The sequence below is a fragment of the Equus quagga genome, chromosome 7, assembly GCF_021613505.1.
Source record: "Equus quagga isolate Etosha38 chromosome 7, UCLA_HA_Equagga_1.0, whole genome shotgun sequence".
NCBI classification, from domain to species: domain Eukaryota; kingdom Metazoa; phylum Chordata; class Mammalia; order Perissodactyla; family Equidae; genus Equus; species Equus quagga.
In genome coordinates this window covers 85820838-85841692 of record NC_060273.1, presented here as the reverse complement: position 1 = coordinate 85841692, position 20855 = coordinate 85820838, and the positions used below count along the sequence as shown (strand labels likewise).

Below are 20855 nucleotides of genomic sequence, written 5' to 3'. Positions count from 1 at the left end.
CTCCAGCTTAGACAAAAAGACATAATCTTCTCCTTAGCTTTTGCATGAAGTCATAAGCTGGAGGTGAGATAAGAGGGCTGCAAGCAAATTTAGTATTTGTTGCACAGGGCTCAACCACCTATTTGTCCACGTGGTACCAATATGGCTACATAAAAATCACAAACAAAAATTACCTGAAGGATTGGAAAAATCCAACATGCTGGTGGTAGGCTGCAGGAGATCAGGGCTGCTGGATGACAGTGTTCCAGGAATAGGCATTATAGCCAAACTGTGCCTACAGTGTCTCGTTCCCACAATGCTGTCGTCTTGTGACTGGCTCAGGCCTCCATCACTTCAAAAAAAGCCATATATCACTTTGAAGTATTTGAGGGTTCTAAATAGTAAACATTTCTGTTCTCTGTGCACTAAGGCATAATAGAACCAATTCAAAGTGGTGATTTTAAAAATTAGATTGAAATATTACAGCAATTTAAAAATTAAGGACAACTAATAATGAAAATGGTAATAAAATATATTTTTAACAATTACACTCAAAATTTAACTTATACATCTAAGTAATTCTACTACATCATAGAGAAATAGTCATATTTAGTTACTGCCGGTTTTGGTAGAGAAAGTGAACCTGAGTGTTTAGGGAGCCCTTGAGATCCTCCACTTTCAGTGCACACTAATATATGTATCCAACAATGCATAGCTACACCACAGCAAGCTTCTCTCTCTCAACAGAAAAGCCTGGTGACCTTCTAGGCAAAGGAGGGAGCTGGGTCTAAATCCAAACCAAAAATATGGCAGGGTGTAGAACACAATGGAGCCAGGCTTGAGTGACAAAATAAGAGAGGCCTTTAAATTTAAGAGCAACCTGAGAACTGCCCAAACCAGCAAGAACAGGGAAGAGATAACAGGAAGATGGCACAGAGAATAGCAACAAACAACAATGGGAATATGTGACAAATAAAAAAGAGAAGGAAAAAGAGGACCAGAAATGAAAATAGAAGAAAAAGAATTTTATAGTCTCTAAAGTTGATTCTAAAGGCACATTATTTCTTCTGTCATCTCTCAAGCCTAATTATTTGGCTGTTCCCTAGATGAAAACATCAAAACCAGAGCAGAAAGCAAGTCGTCTATAGTTAATTCCCTTTAAAGGTTTCAAAAACGAGTGTCAATTAAACGGCCATATTTAAGCAAACAGTACATCCTTCCTTTAAATATTTTAGTGGTGTTACACAGGCAACTCTAAATCCATCTAAGAGTAAAGACAAAAACAAAGAAACAGAAACTCTCTCACTTAAGTTTTAGATACCGCCCCCCCCAAGTCCTATCAAACATAGAATAAGTGAAACGCTCCTACACAAACACAGGATAGCAATGAAAAAGAGATTTCCATCAGCATCAACAACCAAAACACCACTTGCTTCTAAGGGTTGTGCTTATTTAAAACTAATGCTTTACGTTAATATTAATTCTCATCTATTTTTTATTCAATGCTGCATTCTACCCAGTACTAGCTACACAAACAGAGGTATCACAGAATACTTACCTATTATCATAAAATAGATTGAGGTTTATCTTAAAAATGAGTGATATGGGATACACCTAGACTATGTTAGGAGTAAAAAATAGGATTTAGGCAGATTAGGAAACTACGCAAGATGGTGTGCAGAGGACAGTTAAATAAACAGCTAAAGAACCGTTAATAGCCAGACAAGGAAGACAGAGCTAGGATGAGAAAGAGCAGATGAGTCAGGAAGAGCATGAAGACATGGAAGAGAGCAAAGATAAGTATTTCAAGAGCAAGCTATGCCAGACAGACCTGGGTTATTAGCTGTGCAACCTCAGGGAAATTTCTTTCTGTTTTTGGACATTGGTTTCCTCATCTAAAAATGTGAATAATACTATCTATCCCTCAAGACTACTGTGAGGATTAAATTAGGTCATGTGGGTAACATTTTGGCACATTGGAAAATAGTGAAATACTCTTACCAAAACTAAAATAGACAGGACAAACCTAGGAAGAATAAACAATTCATATTGAGAAACAGTGCGGGGTACGTTGGGTACAACAGGCAAAGGCACTATAGAAACAGGAAATGTTTTCCTGGGGAGAGAAGGCAATCTAATCTGAGAGATAAAGATAAAGGAAGGAAATATCTTAATTTGATAAGTAATTTGTATTTATCCTAAATTGGCTCTTTATAATTATGTGTATATTCCTAAAGATTAGAGCTAAATGCTGTAAGGTTAGGTAAGAGAAAAAAAGGAGGGCTTTCACAGATATTTTATTCATAGTTTTTTAAGTAATCTGGCAACAATTTAAATTATGTAGAAAAAATATATATTTTAATACAACAGTGTTTCTTTAATTGATTTTTGAAAACAAATCTGACAATTTTTAGAGACAAAGGATCAGATAACTGAATTCAACAAAGCAAATTGTTAAGGAGATCAGCTGGTACTACTAATAATCAACGTAGGAGCAAATTTAACAATGTTAAGAAGTTAATTTTCTTTTAAAGAGAAGTGGCTGCATCAGTTGCAGTAAGTTGGAATTTACTACAGTGAGAGAAGGGCATGAAATACTAAAAGTCTTTCTCTCTCTTACTGCCGTTATTTAACATTACTTTTGCTTTTTAATAAGCAACAGATATGACACTGTTCAGTTATAATAATGTAAAGCTGGTTACAAATTTATGGTAAGCTGTGAGCACGTATAAATGAAACTATATTAATGTTATGGACAACTCATGCTATGACATGAATGAAATAGAATCTAATTGGAAAAATATCCATGCTTGTTTGGAAGCTGAATTGATAAAGCCCATTTGCAAATAGCCATGTCATTTCTTACCAAAACAGTCTCCTGAGAAGGTGATGCAGTAACAAAAACAAGATAGTTTTGAAAAATTCCTCAGTAATTCCCAGACACTAAACTGACTTCATAATATGAAACTAAAAAGGCTGCATAAATATCATCAATATGCAAATAAAAAAAAATCCCAATATTAAAAGCAAACAAAGAAAGTATGCTGACAAGAAATGGGGAGAAAAATAACTTCTGATAAGCGAACACGGTAGTCTACTTCTGGGGCTGTTAACAATGAATAATACAAAGATGTTACTTAGCCAATTTGTGATTAAAGAAAACAAAACAAAAGCGGAGTGATTAAAAAACAGGAGATCACGTTTCCTGAATTGTGAAATATTCTCACATCAATAAAAACCACACTATGTCTTAATTTACAGATGTTATTCAATATCAATAAATTTTTTTAATTCTAACTTTCAGCAGCATTCTTTCATTTGAAAATTTGTCATGGTTAGGGATTTAGGGAATTATCTATTCCTGCCTCGACTATTTGTTCCTTCCTTACGTTCGTTTTCTTTGCTCCTCTCCCAGATGTAGACATCCTTTCTTAAAGTACTTCTGTGACAATGCATCCTCTCCTCTCAGAGAAGGGAGTGCTGCAAAGACAGAGAGCAAGTGCCCCTTCCAAAGAACCCTGGCACATAGGAGATGTCCAGAAATTGTGGAATCAAATTCTTTTTCAATCAAAGTAGGAAATTTTAAAAATATAGAAAACAAGCAAGCAAGGAAGAACGGGAAAAAATTACCTATAAAACCACACTCTAGAGAAAACCACAATCAACATTTTTCCTTCTAGTCATTTTTAAGGTATAGAGCACAATTTATTTAACCAACCCCTAAAGTTGGACATTTAGGGTATTTCCAATTTTGTTTTTTCATAGATAATATTTCTAAGAACATCTGTATATAAATCTTCATCGAATTATTATTAGAAATGGAATTACTGAATCAAAGGTATGAACATTTTTTAAGCCCTTAATAAAAAAACTGCCCAACTGCCTTATAGAAAGCTTGCATCATTTTATATTCCAAAAGTAGTCTGAACTTATTATCTATCCTACGTTATTAATTGTGGTCCTAATAATTATCTGTCAACCTTTGATGAAACAAACAGTATCCTGTTTTAAATTGTGTATCTTTGATTTATTAACAGAACATCTGATTCACATTCTCTGCCTATTTTTCTACTAAGTTTTAGCAATTTTGTGTGTGTGTAGCAAAATGGGTTGTCTGAATTTATCTGTAATGATTAAGTGCCAAGAAATGTGACATATGTTCTCAAAAATGCAAAGTGACTAGTATGAAAGGTAAAAAGACAAATGGGTTCTCTCTGCAAAATATGCGCCAGTAGAAAACGCTTATGATTTCTACTAAAATAATCTGTTTTTTGGCTTTTTTCCCCCCGAGGAAGACTAGCCCTAAGCTAACATCTGTGCCCATCTTCCTCTACTCTATATGTGGGATGCCTGCCACAGTGTTACCTGACAAGAAGTGCATAGGTCCACACCCGGGATCTGAAGTGAAGAACCCCGGGCCACCAAAGCGGAACATGCGAACTTAACCGCTGTACCACTAGGCTGGCCCCTTTTTGGCATTTTTAAGGCTGAAATTATTGGCATTTTACTTCACTGAAACATGTTAGAAGAGATAGTCAGTTTAATATTAATTCCTGAAGGGCAGCATTTTACTCACGTTTGTATTTATAGCCCATAGCATCCTGTTGGCACAAAGCAAAAGACTCAACAAATACTTGCAGACTGAAGTGGAAAAAACCCAAAATCCCTTCTGAGTTTAAGTAAAACTATTTCTACTATATCTTTCATTTCTTGGGGTACCAATATAAAGAAAGAATGCTGGCGAATACTCAAATGATTGTTCCTGGTCACCTCAATTTCCATGCCTCTTGCTATAACCAAAGAGAGAATACAGGTGGAGCAACCAATTCTCACTCCCTGAAGGAGATACTGTGGAAAGGCGACAGTGATTTAGCTACCTGAAACTTGAATATAACCAGTGGGAATGTGACACTAACAAGCTAGTCAGTTACAATCACAATGTTCTCTGGTTTTAGATGACACATGTCACAACTGTGCTACTGTTCAAAATGAGAACCAGTTAAAAGAGATATATGTATTCCAGACCTAACCCACCAGGGTTTCTGGAAATGGAACTCAGGCTGTTAGCTCCTGAGGAACTCCCCTTGTGAATTCTTTACTGCCTTCTGACCTTCCATTCTTTTCCCCTTTGCTCAGTGCATTCATGCAGACTTTTGGCCATCCAAAATTGTCCCCAGTCTCTTCAGTTTGGGCTGGCTCCCCTTACATTCTCCTTACTCAATTCTCATTTGTGAGAATAAAACTTGTCTTATAGTGTTTGCTGTGCTGCTGTCATACTACAGTATGCTCAATATTAAAAGAATTTTGCTATCTTAAAATTATGATTTATACAAACCACTCACCTCAAGGAGAGCAGTCACTCAGAAAGGAATGAGTAATAAACTTTCTAGAAATGAGTGACATTTAGGACAGAGCTCAGGATGTTTCAGTCCTCTGTGAGGCCCAAATTAAATGAAGAGTAAATGCGTTTCCCTGACTGGAAACAACTCAAGAAGAGAATTTTCTGATCAGGAAATCTTTGAGATCTTTAACTAGGTAACAGATGAGAGCAAACATTTACCTAGTTCCAAGTTGCCTCCTAATTGGTCTCCTTGCTATTACTGCTACGTTGTGCGGCACCTTCAACTCCAGACCACTACCACAGCTAAGAGAGATCGTCCTAAAATAGCAAATCTTATCACATCATATGCCTTCTGTGGCTCCCTATTATGACATGACGAAATCACTATCTGTAGCATAACATTCAAAGTCCTTCACAACCTAGCACTTACCTATCTCTCTTGCTTCATATCGAGGTGTGCACTCACAAACAGTCTACTCAAACCTACCAAGCTTTTTCTGACTTTGTACAGGTCAAAACACTTATCATCCTGTAATGCACCATTTCCCTGCCTTCTCTTTTAGAAGATCAACTCTTAGAGGACAAAAAACTTGCTTTACTTATCTTTCTGTATTTCTATCTCTGGATATTGTGCCTACTGTATAACAAATGTGTGGAGAATAAAGGGTTCCTAATATGAATTCCTTAGAGGTAAGGACTACCATGTTCCAGCTCTGTAATTGTCACCTGGCACAGTGCCAGGAACTACCAGGAACCAATTAAGTATTTTTGTGAATATATTTTGTTTGAATATGCTTTCTTTCACTGGTCAATTCATTGCCCTAACTTACTCAACAAATACTGAGTGCCTACTGTGCACTAAGTATAAGTACTGCATTTGATTAGAACTTTTGTGATTGCTTTAGGAAGTAGATGATGTATAACATACACAGATATAATATATACTAGAGTCATTCTCAACCATGACACTGCAGTAGCTTGATTTCATCAGTATCTTGCAGACCTTAAATTACATTTAAAATGTTAAAGTTTTATGCAGTTTTTGGGACATCTCACTTTGGAAACTGAAACAGATTTGATTAAAAAGGTCAGCTTTAGGATTTTAGGAGGGAATAAATAGTGCAATAAAAGAAAGATGATTTAAAAGACCAAAAACTAGTATCACTGAATATGTCCCAAGATTTAAGGTGTTCAAATTTGTAGATAAAGGTACTGAAATGGGATCAAAAATATACAAAAAAAGATTTCATAAAACAGTCAGTCTTTTCTAATATTCAAAACAAGGCTAATGGAAGAATATATAATCTAGCAGTGGTAACTTCATAGAAGTGATGGGGAAACATTCAAAATTTATTCTTTCTTATTTATAGATTGCTTGTAGATTTTATGATACATTAGTTGTATAAAAAACAAAACTAACCCAAACTTCCCTTCCCCGAAATAAAAACTGCACAGTCAATAGGAAAATGCCTACACATGACTGAGATCAGCATTACCTACCTAAACAGTTTTGGAGGCAAGATACTAAATCGTGTTTTATCCAAAATTTTCCTGATTTTGTTTCTTCCACCTGAAACCGTATTTGCTTTTACTTTCTTATTTCCTTTCTCTTGTGATGTCTGTTCAATATCTCCTGGTACATCTTGGATTGAATGGCGATTACTTTTTTTTTCAGCAATTTTGGGAATATGAGGAACACCAGATTTCTCTTGTTCAGTCCTACTAAGTAACTCTTTGAACACTGTGGAAAGAAATAAATAGACTTGTCATTTCTTTCCTTCTCATTAGAAAGTTTTCATATCAACAACAAAGTTTAAGGATAAACAGTTGCTTTGTATTACTTGGCCTTTCACAGTCCCATTCATTAAACATTACGGAATTTATACCCATCCGTTATTTATCAGCTATACCCACTTTCCTCTTCATCTTTTATACCTGACTATACTTCTAATGTTGTCTAGTAGTGATAAAACAAAGTCTCTTGGGAAAATGGAAAGGAAGAGGGCAGGATGCACCGTGTTTGAAAAGTCCAGGGGTTCCTATGTAGGTAATAAGTAATATAATTGCTAATCAACTCAGATTTTATAGAAACAGACCTTTAGATTCTATTAGTTATACATTATTCCTTATCATAATATATTTGAGATGAGATATAAGTACTACAGTCAGGCTCAGATTTGTAAAACTTAGCCATTAAAAAAGTGGGAAGTGCTTCACTGGGCCTGATTTTACCAGAAATAAACACTACTAAATTTGGTGATATATGACAGTTTCCTCAAAGTCACATGTATGAGACTTATGTCACTCAGTAAAGCAGCTAATAAACATTCGCTATAGTGGTCTGAAGCAAACCACCAATTATTCTTAGATAACTTGCTGTCAACCCTAAGTTTCTAGTGAGTTACTTCATCCTTAAGGAGGGTTGCAAGCACAGTGAGGGATGTGCTGTCTAGCAATCTCTTTGCCTAGATTCGATTTTTCACCTTGTGAGAGGGGTGATATCTCCCTGGGATAAGGCGAAAGAAAGATCAATCTGTGTAAGACTATATATCGAGAACCTATTAGTGTGTCATTTTTCATTTAGGAAAGTCTGTATCACCTATTTCTCATTCAGTAACGTCATAAAAAAGTTTTTTTGGTGGTTGCTTTAAAAAATAAGACAAGCTGCTAGAGGAAAAAAGTACTAAAAAGACAAATGCTAAAGTAGAAGCTAACTTTCCTAAAAACTCATGGTGCCTGGGGGAGTCCGCACATACACAAAAAATAGTGGCCGCATATTCTTGAATATGCAGGTCTTCTGCCACATGAGATACAGAACTACAACTTATCAGCAGGTGTAGCTTTGAGCAGCATTACTCTGTATGTTTAGAGAAGAAAAGCTATAAATTGTACAAATGTGCCCACTGAAACCCAAAACAAAGATAACTGCAATCTTTTCTGTTGTTTTTGGGATAAATCAACAGTTTCCAACAATATCAAAGGACTTACAAGTAAGATTCAAATGGATAGAGCCTTAAGAATTGATGCATTACAACATAGTTTGATATTCAGTTGTAAAACTGGATCATTTTTAAAGTTTCAACCAGGATGATATCAAATTACCTAAGCACATTGAAAGTTTATTAAAAGCACATTTTCTGGGGCCGGCCCCATGGCTGAGTGGTTAAGTCTGCGTACTCCACTTTGGCGACCCAGGGTTTCGCCGGTTTGGATCCTGGGCGCAGAAATGGCACCTCATATCAGGCCATGCTGAGGCGGCATCCCACATAGCATAATCAGAGGCACTCACAACTAGAATATACAACTATGAACTGGGGAGCTTTAGGGAGGAGGAGAAGAAAAAAAAAAAGATTGGCAATAGTTGTTAGCTCAGGTGCCAATCTTAAAAAAGACAAGACATACAGCTTAAAAAAAAAAAGCACATTTTCTGTCTTCAAAATAATGGAAATCTTTAGGAGTCACTTTTCAAAGATACTCTCCTTGATTAAAATACAGTAAATTCCTTTCAGTTTCTATTTTTAAAACTTCACTTTATTTTAAGCCACGTGGTAAAGGTAAAAATGCTTTTCTGAGTTAAAACCAAGTTACTGTATTCATCCATTCAGAAAATATTTACTGACCTATGAACACAAGTCAGGTACTACACTACTATATGCTTGTAGATTCCTCCTGCTGTGGAATATATAGTCAAAGATACACGGTGCTGAGAGAACACAATGAGACAAACTAATTAAGATAGCAGGAAAGGGAAAATCTTCCCTAATTAAGTCACTGTGTAAGAAGAGATCATTAAGGTTAGCAGATTTTAACTAGGCCAAGGGAGGGGAAGGGGGAATGATGCTAGGCAGAGGAAATCTCAAGTCCAAAGTCCCTGTGGCAGAAGGAAAGTTCAAGAAAATGAAGATGACTAGAGAACAAGGTAGAAAAGGGGCCTGATAACGGTAAAGTGTCTGATTTCTCTGTTAAGAGCAACAGGCAATCTCTGAATGGGCAGCAGATATCCCTGGCTGTGGTGTGTATGTAGGGGGACTCAACAGTGTACACAGTGGTTTATATCTTCATTGTACTTGTGAATACAATCATAAGCAAAAATTTGTGAAGCTTGATTTATAGAAAAAGAAATTACTGTGTTAATTAAAAAAATTAAAGACAAAAATTAATGATTGTGAGCAAATGCAATTACAATGCCATTAAACAATATCAGATATGTGAATCAGAAATGAAAGTGGTCAAGAATCAATAAAAGTTTAATAAATTTGGCTAAAGATTAAAAATTTCTCACTCTCCACATATAAGTATGTGTGTATGAGTGTTTACACACATACAAAGAAAAAAACACAAACAAGGAAAGTCAAAAAACAAATAACTTGGGGAAAGTATTTGCAACCCTTAAGATAAAAGGTACTGTATTTATAAGAAACTCAAACAAATCAATAAAAGATAACTCAATATAAAAATGGACAATGAGAAAACTGTTTAAAAAAAAGAAATGTTAACATAAAAAAGGTGCTCGACCTCCCTCATTATTAAAGAATATATATCAATAACCAAAAGTTGATTATACCCACTGCAGAGGCATTCTTATACACTGATGAATGAAGTCTATGTAGATTGGGGTAAACTTTTAGAAAGTAAAACTGTGCAGTAATTGTCAAAAGTATTCCACTTTAAGAAATTTATCTTACAGGTATATCTACACAAGCATAAAAGATAAGTACAAAGGGTTTTTATTACACCATTGTTAACAGCAAAAACTGTCAACAAACTAAAACATCCTTTAAAATGCTATCAGCTCAATGGAATTCTATGTGGAAACAATTATACAAGAAGTAAATATTGGTTTGAACTGATGTAGAAAGGTACAGAATACTGTACACACTATGGCTCCATCATGTGGGTAGTATTTTAATTTTCAAAACATATGTATTACTTTTATTAAAAAATTAAAATGCTAACAATAACTTATGAGTGGTGGGATTTTTAAAGACTTTTTAAAAAGTTGTGAAAGCCAAGAGGAATAGATGGAATAAAATTCCAGAGCAGGAAGAGGGTAAACTGAGATTGCCAGCCGTCTTCTTCTCTGGGGACATTTGCCAAGTTTAAACATGAGATGCAGATCAAGTAGAGGGACTCTACTAGAGAGAGAATGTTTGACGGCCTTGAGTACTGGCATGAAAACTGGAATACAGAGAAGCCCAAAAGCAGGGTCACTTTTCTCCATGGGATATCTTGAATAGCAGGACAATTCAGGAGGCTGGGGATTGGCTGGAAATTTCTTACAGTCTCATGGTACTTAAGGGACAAAGTCACACAACAGGGAGGGACTTGCAACAAACACATGACTGACTTACCTGCTTGGGGTGGGAGGCTAAAGACCTAAGCTCAAAATCTTTGAATATTTTTTGAACTCAGATTAAAAAAGGAGACAGAAAGCTACCAGACTGAATCAAAAACCACGCCTGAGGTAGAGATTGGGGGTAGGGGTAGGAGGACAAGGGTGAAAAAGCAGAGTGAAATTTCCCACAATCTCTCTCGGTGTTCAGAGACAAAGTTCCATTAGACAAGGGGCCTGCATCAAGCACACAACAAGTCTTACTCTCAACTTGAAACCACTGGACAAAGTCTACGTAATTCTGCAACCCAGCATGACCTGGCTCAATTCCCTTTACCCTACCTGCTTAAACAGAGGAAATGGCAAATCCTCCCTGTGAGAAAATATTAATTTCACTATCCTCTAAGGTTCCTTTATATATAAACTACAGCATACAATAACAAATTATAAGACACACAAAGTAAGAAAATATGACTGATAACCAGAGGGAGAAAACAGGACAGAAGATAATCCAAATGTTGGAGTTAACACACAAGGATTTTATAATTATTATAAATGTATCTTTTTTGAGGAAGATTAGCCCTGAGCTAACTGCAGTCAATCCTCCTATTTTTGCTGAGAAAGACTGGCCCTGAGCTAAAATCCATACCCATCTTCCTTTACTTTTTTATATATGGGACGCCTACCACAGCATGGCTTTTGCCAAGCGGTGCCATGTCTGCACCCAGGATCTGAACCAGCGAACCCCGGGCCGCCAAGAAGTGGAATGTGCAAACTTAACTGCTGCGCCAGCGGGCCGGCCCCTAATAACATATCTTAAAAATAGAGGAAAGATAAAATGGATGAAAAAATAGTGAAGTGCAACAGAGGTAGAGTTTATAAAAGAGATTCATATGGATATTCTGGAAGAGAAAATTTAATATCTAAAATTAAACCTATTGTGTGTGTTTAACAGCAGAATGGATACAGCAGAAAACAGGGTAACTAGACTTAAACACAGGTCATTAGAAAAGACCCAAACTGAAGCAGAAAGAGGGAAAAAAATGGAAAGAATAGATTGTAAGAGGTACATGGAAAATAAATCTTCTAACACACAAGTAACTGATCTTCCACATGGAAAGAATACAGGGAGAGGGGCAAAGGCAGTATTTGAACTGATAATGCCCATAAAATTTCTAAAATTGATGAGAGTTATCAATGCACAAATTCAAAAGATCACCAAATCCCAAATGAAGTAAATACAAAGAAAATTGTAACAAGGGATCCTTTTTACACTGAAAATTGCTGAGTCCTGTTTATATCCTATGGACAATGTTGATATTTTTGCTTAGCCTTCTGTGGGGTGTGGTTCCAAGGTTCAGTTTTCAAAGCCTTTGCAATGCTAAATAGATTTGCCCACTTTGTGCCACCTAGTGGTTAGTCTGGGACCTGAGCAGAGGTCTACCTGTGACATCAGTTCTCAGTCTATGGTATGCTAACTAGGATCAGATCCATGCATATGCAAAACAGGGGTGAGATGAGGATTTCATAAATAACTTTATGGAGTTGTCTCTTTCATCTCAGTCATCAATCTGATACTTTCCAGTTCCTCAGGCTTCATTTTTCAGTCCTATAGAAAGAAAATGTATAGGACTTTGTAATTGTAAGGCACTGCAGTGCCTTAGGGGCGAAGTAACAGGAGGATGGGGCAAAGCAATGAAGTTGCCCTTGCCTTCTTGGGGGCATAGGTCCACTGCAGGGGGAGGAAGGTCCCTCTCCCTCAGAATTCTGGCATGTGCAGCCTTCTATTACAGGCCATTGTCAATGCCACTGGATTGCTTGGAGGCTGGGGCCTGAGAGAAAGAGAGCAGGAAAAAACCTGGGAATTCCTTAACTCTGTCTGAGCTTTAGGAGTTCCCTTTCCCATTTCGCAAGCCAGGCTTCTCCCAGATCTTTCTTGATCTATACCACAATACTCACATCCAGGTTTCACACTGCCTTGAGTCCAGTCCAGGGGATATTGGAGTGAAAAACATGGCAAACTCACTGATGGTGGTGGTACTTTGAATTTTCTGAGTTCTCAAAGCGGTAGGTCATGATTCTGTGCAGGTTTTATTATTGAGTTGAATGGGAGATGAGGGGTGGCATGTGTTTACTCCATCTTACCCAGAACTGGAATCCTTAATTTGGTTTTTATGATCATAGACATAAGACAGTTACCTTACAGTCTACGTTTGATATTCTGGAGCTCCTACGGTTGGAGCTCCAGGATAGGTTTCTGTTGGTTCTGGTTTATACTGACTGTTAAAAGAGTCTCACAATCTTTGATTGTTTGCTTGACTCTGTATTTGAAAAATTATTTTTACAAATAATAGGTTGCTGCTAGCATCCTCTAAAGAGGATTCTCATTTTCTTTTGCCAGGCATCTGAGAGCCAAGGCTGGGGCCAAAACTTGAGATTCTCTGAGTTGCCTACAGTACAGTCCACATCCACTTCAGAGGTGGGCATTCAAGGTCCCAATCTGAACAAAAGTTGTTATGCTAGAGTGTTCTGGCCTTTGGTGGGGTCTAAACTATAAACATGTGAGTTTATCCAGCAGCTCCTTCTCTCAGATACATTCTATGAATGAGAAAACGGCCCTGGAAAAAAAGAGACATCGTTTTGGGGTACAGTCTCAGGAAGGAGGAAGGGATTTGACACACCCAGAGTTTGTGCTCCTGGCAACTGCAGGCTTCCAACTCTTTCACCTTTTCCTGGGAGTCTGTTACCAAGAGGCTCAATCTCTCAGTTGTCTTCTTGTTCTGGTAAATGCTCGAGGACAGATACAGCTCTAGTCCATCTTTTTAAGATCTAACTTCCTCTCTGTTCTATGTCAGGTGGTAGTTTACTATCTTTTTGGATTTTTATGATTGTTTGTAACTACTTTTTATATTTAGTCTAGCTCTTTTAGTTGTTCTCAGTCAATACTGGAAAGAGAAGGTTGACATGAGTTTTTAAAATTTATTTTGCTCAGATTATAGGTGGCCTTTTGAATTACAAGAGTAACATCCTTCTTTCACTCTGGGATAATCTGCTGTTTCCTAAATACTTTCTTCTTCACATTTTCTTTTAGATCTCCTGGACTAGTGCTCAATTCCGTTTTTTTTTGTTTTTAGGAAGATTAGTCCTCAGCTAACATCCACTACCAATTCTCCTCTTTTTGTTGAGGAAGACTGGCCATGAGCTAACATCTGTGCCCAGCTTCCTCTACTTTATATGCGGAATGTCTGCCACAGCTTGGCTTGATAAGCAGTGTAGGTCCACACCTGGGTTCTGAACTGGCAAACCCCAGGCCGCTGAAGCAAAGCACGCAAATTTAACTGCTATGCTACCAGGCTGGCCCCTATTTTGTTTTTTTTTGTTTTATAGTCTGGGAGATTGCCTCAACCTTATTATTTATTCCTCCTATTAAATGTTTTTTCTTTGCTACTATATTTTAAGTCACTCTGCATGTTATTTCTTTCCCAATGACTTGTTTCTCTTTTCTTAACATCCTGTTCTTAAGGGATGAATTTTTACATCTCTTTGAGCAGAGTTCTAGAAATGTTTCCTTTTTCTTCCTTAAATTAACTATTTTCTCTAGAATCTGTAAGCTCACTTACTAGGTTACTTGCCATGCCCCTTAAATAGTCCTGATTCTCCTATGGCTGGTGATCTCTGCCTGTCAGTTTTAATCAGTTCAAAATCACCAAGTATGGTTTGCTTTGGTATCATCTACACGAATTCATTTTCTGGTCACAGCTTTCCTTTTTGTAGGTGTTCTGACTTTGAGTTCCATGAAGGAAGACCTAACTGCTCAATTTTGTTTCATGGTAGTGCCAGAGTTACAAGGACTTTATCCCAGGTACCTCATCCAAACTAAAATGTTCCATTTCTACAAATGTTTTACTAACATCTCTTTGAGATACTCTTTGGTGTTTTGCTTGAGGTTGGCTGACTACACTCTGGCTGGGGTAAAATAGAAAGTATTGAGGGTATGGGTCCCCTTTTGCAGCATCACGTAACTTCCATCCTCTGCCACATCTAATCCAGGGTTCTGCTGGGCAATTGTTTCTAATCACTCAAAGAATTATGAGATTGTGGCTTCTCTGACTTTTGTATCTTTCAGATCTAGTTTTTCTGTCTCCAAGGCTCCATTCATGTTGTGAACCACTATATTATACTATCTCTCTATTTTTATACATAATAATATTTGATAATAGTTAGTAATTATTATGTGCCAGGCACAAAAAGTTTAAGAGTATTTGATCCTTATAAGAATCTTATGAAATAGAACTGGAGAAAGAGAAAGTGAAGCTTGGAGAGACAATGTAAGTTGTTCTAGGTGACAGAGCAAGCTCTGCTTTCATAGTTTTCAAAATCAGACTCCATTTAGTTTAACCCAAAAGTTGACGTTTCTAGATGTGAACCCAAACTCCAAGAAATCCAAAAACTGTGCAGGCTTATTTATTCTATGCTAAACTATTATAATATTAAGAAGTTGTTAACAGACAGTTATATATCAGATTTAATATAATGTAATTCAACAAACGGGACTCAAGTGAAAAGAGGAAAAATACCAAATGTTTCCCTTTTCATTATGACTAAGTGCAGTATACTGAGGAGCCAAAATGAAAAAAAGAGAAAATAAATAAACACTTCCTTTTCCACAGGCAGAGCTTTAAAATTCAACTTATTTATCAAATTGTAACCTAAATGATCTAAAGGAATTTTTTCCTCCCTCCTTCATAAAGACTCATATTTTCTTTGATAATTTTCAACTGTTATACTGTTTTTACTGTTGCTCTTCTCAGAATTTCAGAGAAAATCCTATGGTATCTAACGAAACCAAATTACAGTAAGTCTTTCCTAAAAGAAAAAATAGTAAACTAAGTTAAAAGTACACACTTAGTCCTTGTTTCATTCAAATATAAACATGATCAAAACACACTATTGGCATGGTAATCAATATTTTTACATAGAAAGACAGAGTATGTTATTAAAAATCTATAATTCACTAATTAATTCAATGTATTACTCAATTTATTTCCATGAAATAGCTAACCTGGCATTCATAGTATTATTTCAGAAAGCTAGCTAAAACATTAGAAGTAGACTGACGCATTAGCAGGGGGTGAAAGCCTGATCATGACTTTTTAGTCTGATTCATGCCATTCTAAGTTTCACTCAGTATCTTCCAGCAAAGTATATACATAACAAGATGCTCAGGAGACATTTCATAAACGACTGACTGAATGTAGTTGTACAGCTATTTTAAAATTCAAAACAATAAGTATAAATAATGAAAAACAAAAATTCTATAATACATAATACTATATTTCAACACGAAAGATCCAAAAAATGTTCAAATAATTTAGATAAAACATGTTTATATTTTACTATCCCCTCTTTTTCCATTGTAATGACTTTTCCCTTTTCTATTAGCAAAAAAAAAAAAAAAAAAAGCAAAAAGGCTGAGATAGTTTTTACAACAAAACTCACCAAAAATGTTGGTCTTTACAGTAAGTGCAAGATGAGTATTATTCCTCAAAATTTCAAGGGCCTTCACAAATGTAATATTCTCAAAGTTTTGTCCATTTACTTCCATTATCTTGAGAAAAGTATTAGAAAAATACAAATTAAGACAAAAACAGTATTAGTTACTTCTGCAACTTGAAGTATAATGGTGAAAAAATAAAACGAAACTTGAATAAAATGTACCCATATGTGACCAATGGTTATCTCTGTGAGAAATGGGAATTACTGTTTAGTTTTTTTTCTCTCTATTGTTGTACTTCCCCAAATATCTACTATTAGCATTTTTTAAAAGTTCATTCCCTCTGGGATCATATTAAGAAAATTTTTTAACACAGCATGGTTTATATATTAAGGAAAAAATTTTAATCATGTCAGATCATAAAAATTATTGCCTGTGTATGTACAAATTTTAGTGCAATATTCTAAACCCAAATTTATTACATTTAAAAAAGAAGTAATTCATTTAGAAACAAAATATTAGGAAAAGGAAAAAAATCACACAAATAAAATTCCCAGAGTTGAAAAAGTCTTGAGTCTACATACTGAAATGGATCATCTAGTACCATGCAAAGAAAATAAAGAGATCTATTTTTTAACATATCCCAATGAAAATTTTGAATTCCACAGACAGAGAAGAATCTATAAGCAACGGTAGGTGTGTGTGTAGGGGAACCAAAGGTACCTAGAAAAGAAAAACACTCCACTGAACAAAAGCATCGTAAACATTGCAAGGACATGTAAACCCATAGTATCTACTGCCCTTTTTGAAATCTACTGCCCTTTTTGAAAAAAGTACTAGACAAGGGAGTAGAAGAACCAGAAGTCAACTGTGAGATGAATCAAAATAATGGAGACATATGGCAATAGATGGAGGCGATCACTGAAATCAATAAGGCAGGTATAAATGTCTAAATGATTGTTAGTAATAAGCTTAGGAAACTTCATGCAAATATCAAAAGCATTTTTAAAAGGGAAAATACATGTTAAAAAATGTCAATAATTTAGATCTAAAATAGATAACTTCCATGATACTTGGGAATACTGAGAGAAGAAGTAAAAGCATAAATTTCTCTCCTCTTTTAGGAATGAAATCATTGAATGTCATTGTTTTTGTCTGTGAAGAATGAGATTCTTAAATGTGTTTACAATAAAATACTGGAATATACACACTGACTCCAGGATCCTAGCTCCTAGATATTCTTAATGAGTAGTCTGGGATAAAGTCCAGAAATTTCTATCTTTAAAAAGCTCCCTTAGAGAAAGAAGGCGAGACTTAAAACTTCATATCAGAGTTTCTTAACCCCTTGCACTATTGATATTTGGGGTGTTGTAGGCTGTTTAGCAGCATCGCTGGCCTCCATTCACTCGATGCCAAGAGTAATCTCCAAGTGTCCACGACAATCAAAAGTATCTCCAGACATTGCCAAATGTCTCCTGAGGGCCATTAATAACCATTATTCTGGAGTGTAGAACTTTTTATAACGTGAATGCCCTCAAAATTAAAAAAAATAATAGTATGGTTCAGTTTAAAGTAAAATAAAGCCACATTCTTCATGAATAAACCAACAAACAAAAAATTTTAAATGGGAAGAAGTAAGCTCCCCAAGTGATTCAGCTAGATTTGGAAAACCACTCTTTGGTGTGCATGAGAATCATCTAGAGAGCTTTGTTAAAAATATAGATTCCCATATAAACAAGTACATGGACAAAGAAAACAGTTCAGTGGTTACCAGGGGAAGGGGAGGTGGGGGGGTGGGCACAGGGGGTGAAGGGGAGCACTTATGTGGTGACAGTCAAGAAATAATGTACAACTGAAATCTCACATTGATGTAAACTGTTAGGAACTCGATAAAAAAAATTAAAAAAAAAAAAGATTACCAGTCCTTATCTGCAGTGAATGTGATTAATATGATTAATAGGACTGAGGTGGACATAAGGTTGTCAGTAGTCACATTCTGAAATATATTGCTCTAGAGTTTCCCAACACTTATATGGAGAGAATAATTCCCCATCGAATTCCTCCCAGTCTCTCCTTTTTCCTAGTCCCTTACTAGCTCACTCTACTTACGGATGCAGTTGTGTTACCATACAAACGTTATTTAAGCTGAAACCATTGTTTATGGTAATCTTTAGCCACTTACATTTTAGAGTGCTATGAGCGAAAAGTGCTTGCTCCTTCAAAGTTTGCAAGTGTTAATTCACATATTGATCTTTCTGGAATATTCTAAAGTTGCCTGTTGTTACAGCTTCCTAATCCTTGGAGGATGGGCAGCATCATTCAAAAAAGGTCATACTGATAGTGCCCAGACGATCATGCTGACCATACTATATCACGTTTTCCATTAAAAGTAATGGATATACAACAAATAAAGTTTTGAAATAAACCATTTCCAAATACTACCTCTAAAAAAAGGCTCGAAAAAATACTTCCTCAAATTGATCATGCTTACTTGAAAAAAAAGCCAGATGAGGAAAAAAAGTAGCAGATATATTACTTATAAGGCTTTCATCTAAGTGGTTGCTTATTTTACTTACCTGATCACCACGTTTCAGTCCTGCATCAGCAGCTTTGCTGCTGGGTTCCACTCCTTCAACAAAAATACCAAATCCCTTCTCACTTCCTCCACTAAGGCTGAAATGCAGAGGGGACTCCCGGGAAGCCTTCTGCAGCACAACTTGTCTCCACTTAGCCTTTGCAGCACAGGCAATATTCAACAAACGGAGATGGCCATTCATTTTCTAGGAAGTAGAAAAGGGTAAAATGTATATAAATGTATCTGTTCTTACAGACTTTTTAAAAATCACCTAAAATTATCAGAATTAGAGTTATGTTGGAAATATAAGAGTAAAGAACATGAAAGCTGGGGTAAATAAAACTGAAGGAGGGAAAACTTCCAACCCAGAGCATTCTCAAGAATAAGATCTCTTATTTCTTCAAAACTTCTAGGTAATTATGGGCTGTAAAATATTTCAAAGGGATGTCTCATTTACAGAGGGGACAAAAATTACTTCTCATTTCCTGAAGCTTCCTAATATATACTCTACTATCATCTTGCTTATCTCTTGGATGTTATATAAAACAGGAATCTATTTAAACCTTTATTTAAAACCTTAAAGGACTTGAACCAACTTTCCAAATACTAATATTCAAAGACACATTCAAGCCTCCACCTCTTCCAGGAATGTTGTTCCTATATTATTTTAGATCTTCCTTAAACTCAGTAATATTCTAACTTCCAGGTTCTTATACCAGCGTAATATTCAACTATTCTCAAACAATGTAGTATGTGTAAATCTCACATCCATAATAAGCAGCTAAAGTTTTTTCAGGGCAGGGACCAAGTCTCACACCTGTTTTGATCCTATATAACACCTTGCAGTTTAAAGTAGAATTCAATAAATACTTGACAACTGATTATTAAAAAAAAAATTGTATGATCCTAAGGCAGTTTCTGCTTTCCATTAGCCCTTTGAATAACTATACAGCCAGCACTGGAAGATCCAAACGATGGTTGTGAGCCTCTACAGTCTCTTAATCAAGTTCCCCTCTCTCTGTTCATTCCTCCCATTTTGCACAGAGCAGATGTGCCGCTGAGAAGGCTAGAGGAACCAAGGGGTAAAGAAAAGACAAAAATCTGCCAATTTCCCCCTTTATTCAACTCAATCCACTTATAGAATATGAGTAAAAACAATGGTTCTTGAGCATTTGATGTGCCAGGTTTTGTTCTCAGATTATTACCTTCAATAGCTCACTATAATCCTCATAAAAATCCCAATAAACAAGGGACTACTATCTGTAAAATAAGACAACTGAGGCATAACAAGTTGGGCAACTTGTCCAAGTCAATATATCTAGCAAGTGGTGGAGTCTGGATGTTAATTAAGGCAATCTGTCTTCTAGGCTGCATTACTATTTACTTCCTAAAATTTCAAGCTGCTTGGAGCAGACAATCCTACTTGCAGTTCAAAGCTTTATATCTGACAGAATAAAATGGATTTATAAATAGCTACTGTGAAAGTTAAGAGAACCTAAGGGGATTATCTTAAGTGTCATATAGTTAGAACAAGTGGAATCACATGCAGAAGGGAGACTTAGAAAGTCTAATGTAGATCTGATATGTAAGACAGGCCTTGAAGGCTGCATAGAGTTTCAAATAACAAGACTGGGAGAAGAGAATTCCAGCTTGAGAGAAGTGTCAAAGAATATAAAATAATGTAGTTGGCTATAATCTAGGGTGTACAGAAAAATGGCTGAAAATGTAGATGAGAAATCTGAATATACAGGTGAGGAATGACTTTGGGAGGAAATATTTTGGTTTATTGATGAACAGATAACAGTCATCTTATTTGTGGTTTAAAAACAATTTCTTGGCCACAAAGAATGGACTAGAAGGAAGAGAGACTGTTAACAAAAACTAGCAGGCTATTATAACATATCAGGCATAATGAAATGAGGCCCTAAACTGGGGAGTGAAAAAAAAAACGGTTGAGAGAGAAAGACCAGAGGAAATATGTGTATGTGTATGCCTAAATCAATGACCCAAAGGACTTTAGCAAATGAGTGGACATCTTGGCCAGGGAATTCAAGGAAAAGAGAGAGGGGGCCCACATATACACCAGAGTTTATAAGTCTGGGTGACTGGGAGATAACATTATCATTAGTCTTCA

At 36.1% G+C, this 20855-nt stretch overlaps 1 protein-coding gene across 4 annotated transcripts in view; it reads right to left on the bottom strand.

The window, feature by feature from the left end:
* Positions 1–20855, bottom strand: part of RAPGEF6 (Rap guanine nucleotide exchange factor 6) — a 199898-nt gene that overhangs the window by 47930 nt on the left and 131113 nt on the right. For all 4 annotated transcript variants that reach the window (XM_046668271.1, XM_046668274.1, XM_046668272.1 and 1 more), the window contains 4 exons: positions 18723–18926; positions 16152–16260; positions 6821–7061; positions 174–331 (listed from right to left, as the gene is read on the bottom strand). In XM_046668271.1, coding sequence (XP_046524227.1) covers positions 174–331; positions 6821–7061; positions 16152–16260; positions 18723–18926 — 712 coding nt within the window. The remainder of the gene's footprint in view (positions 1–173; positions 332–6820; positions 7062–16151; positions 16261–18722; positions 18927–20855) is intronic.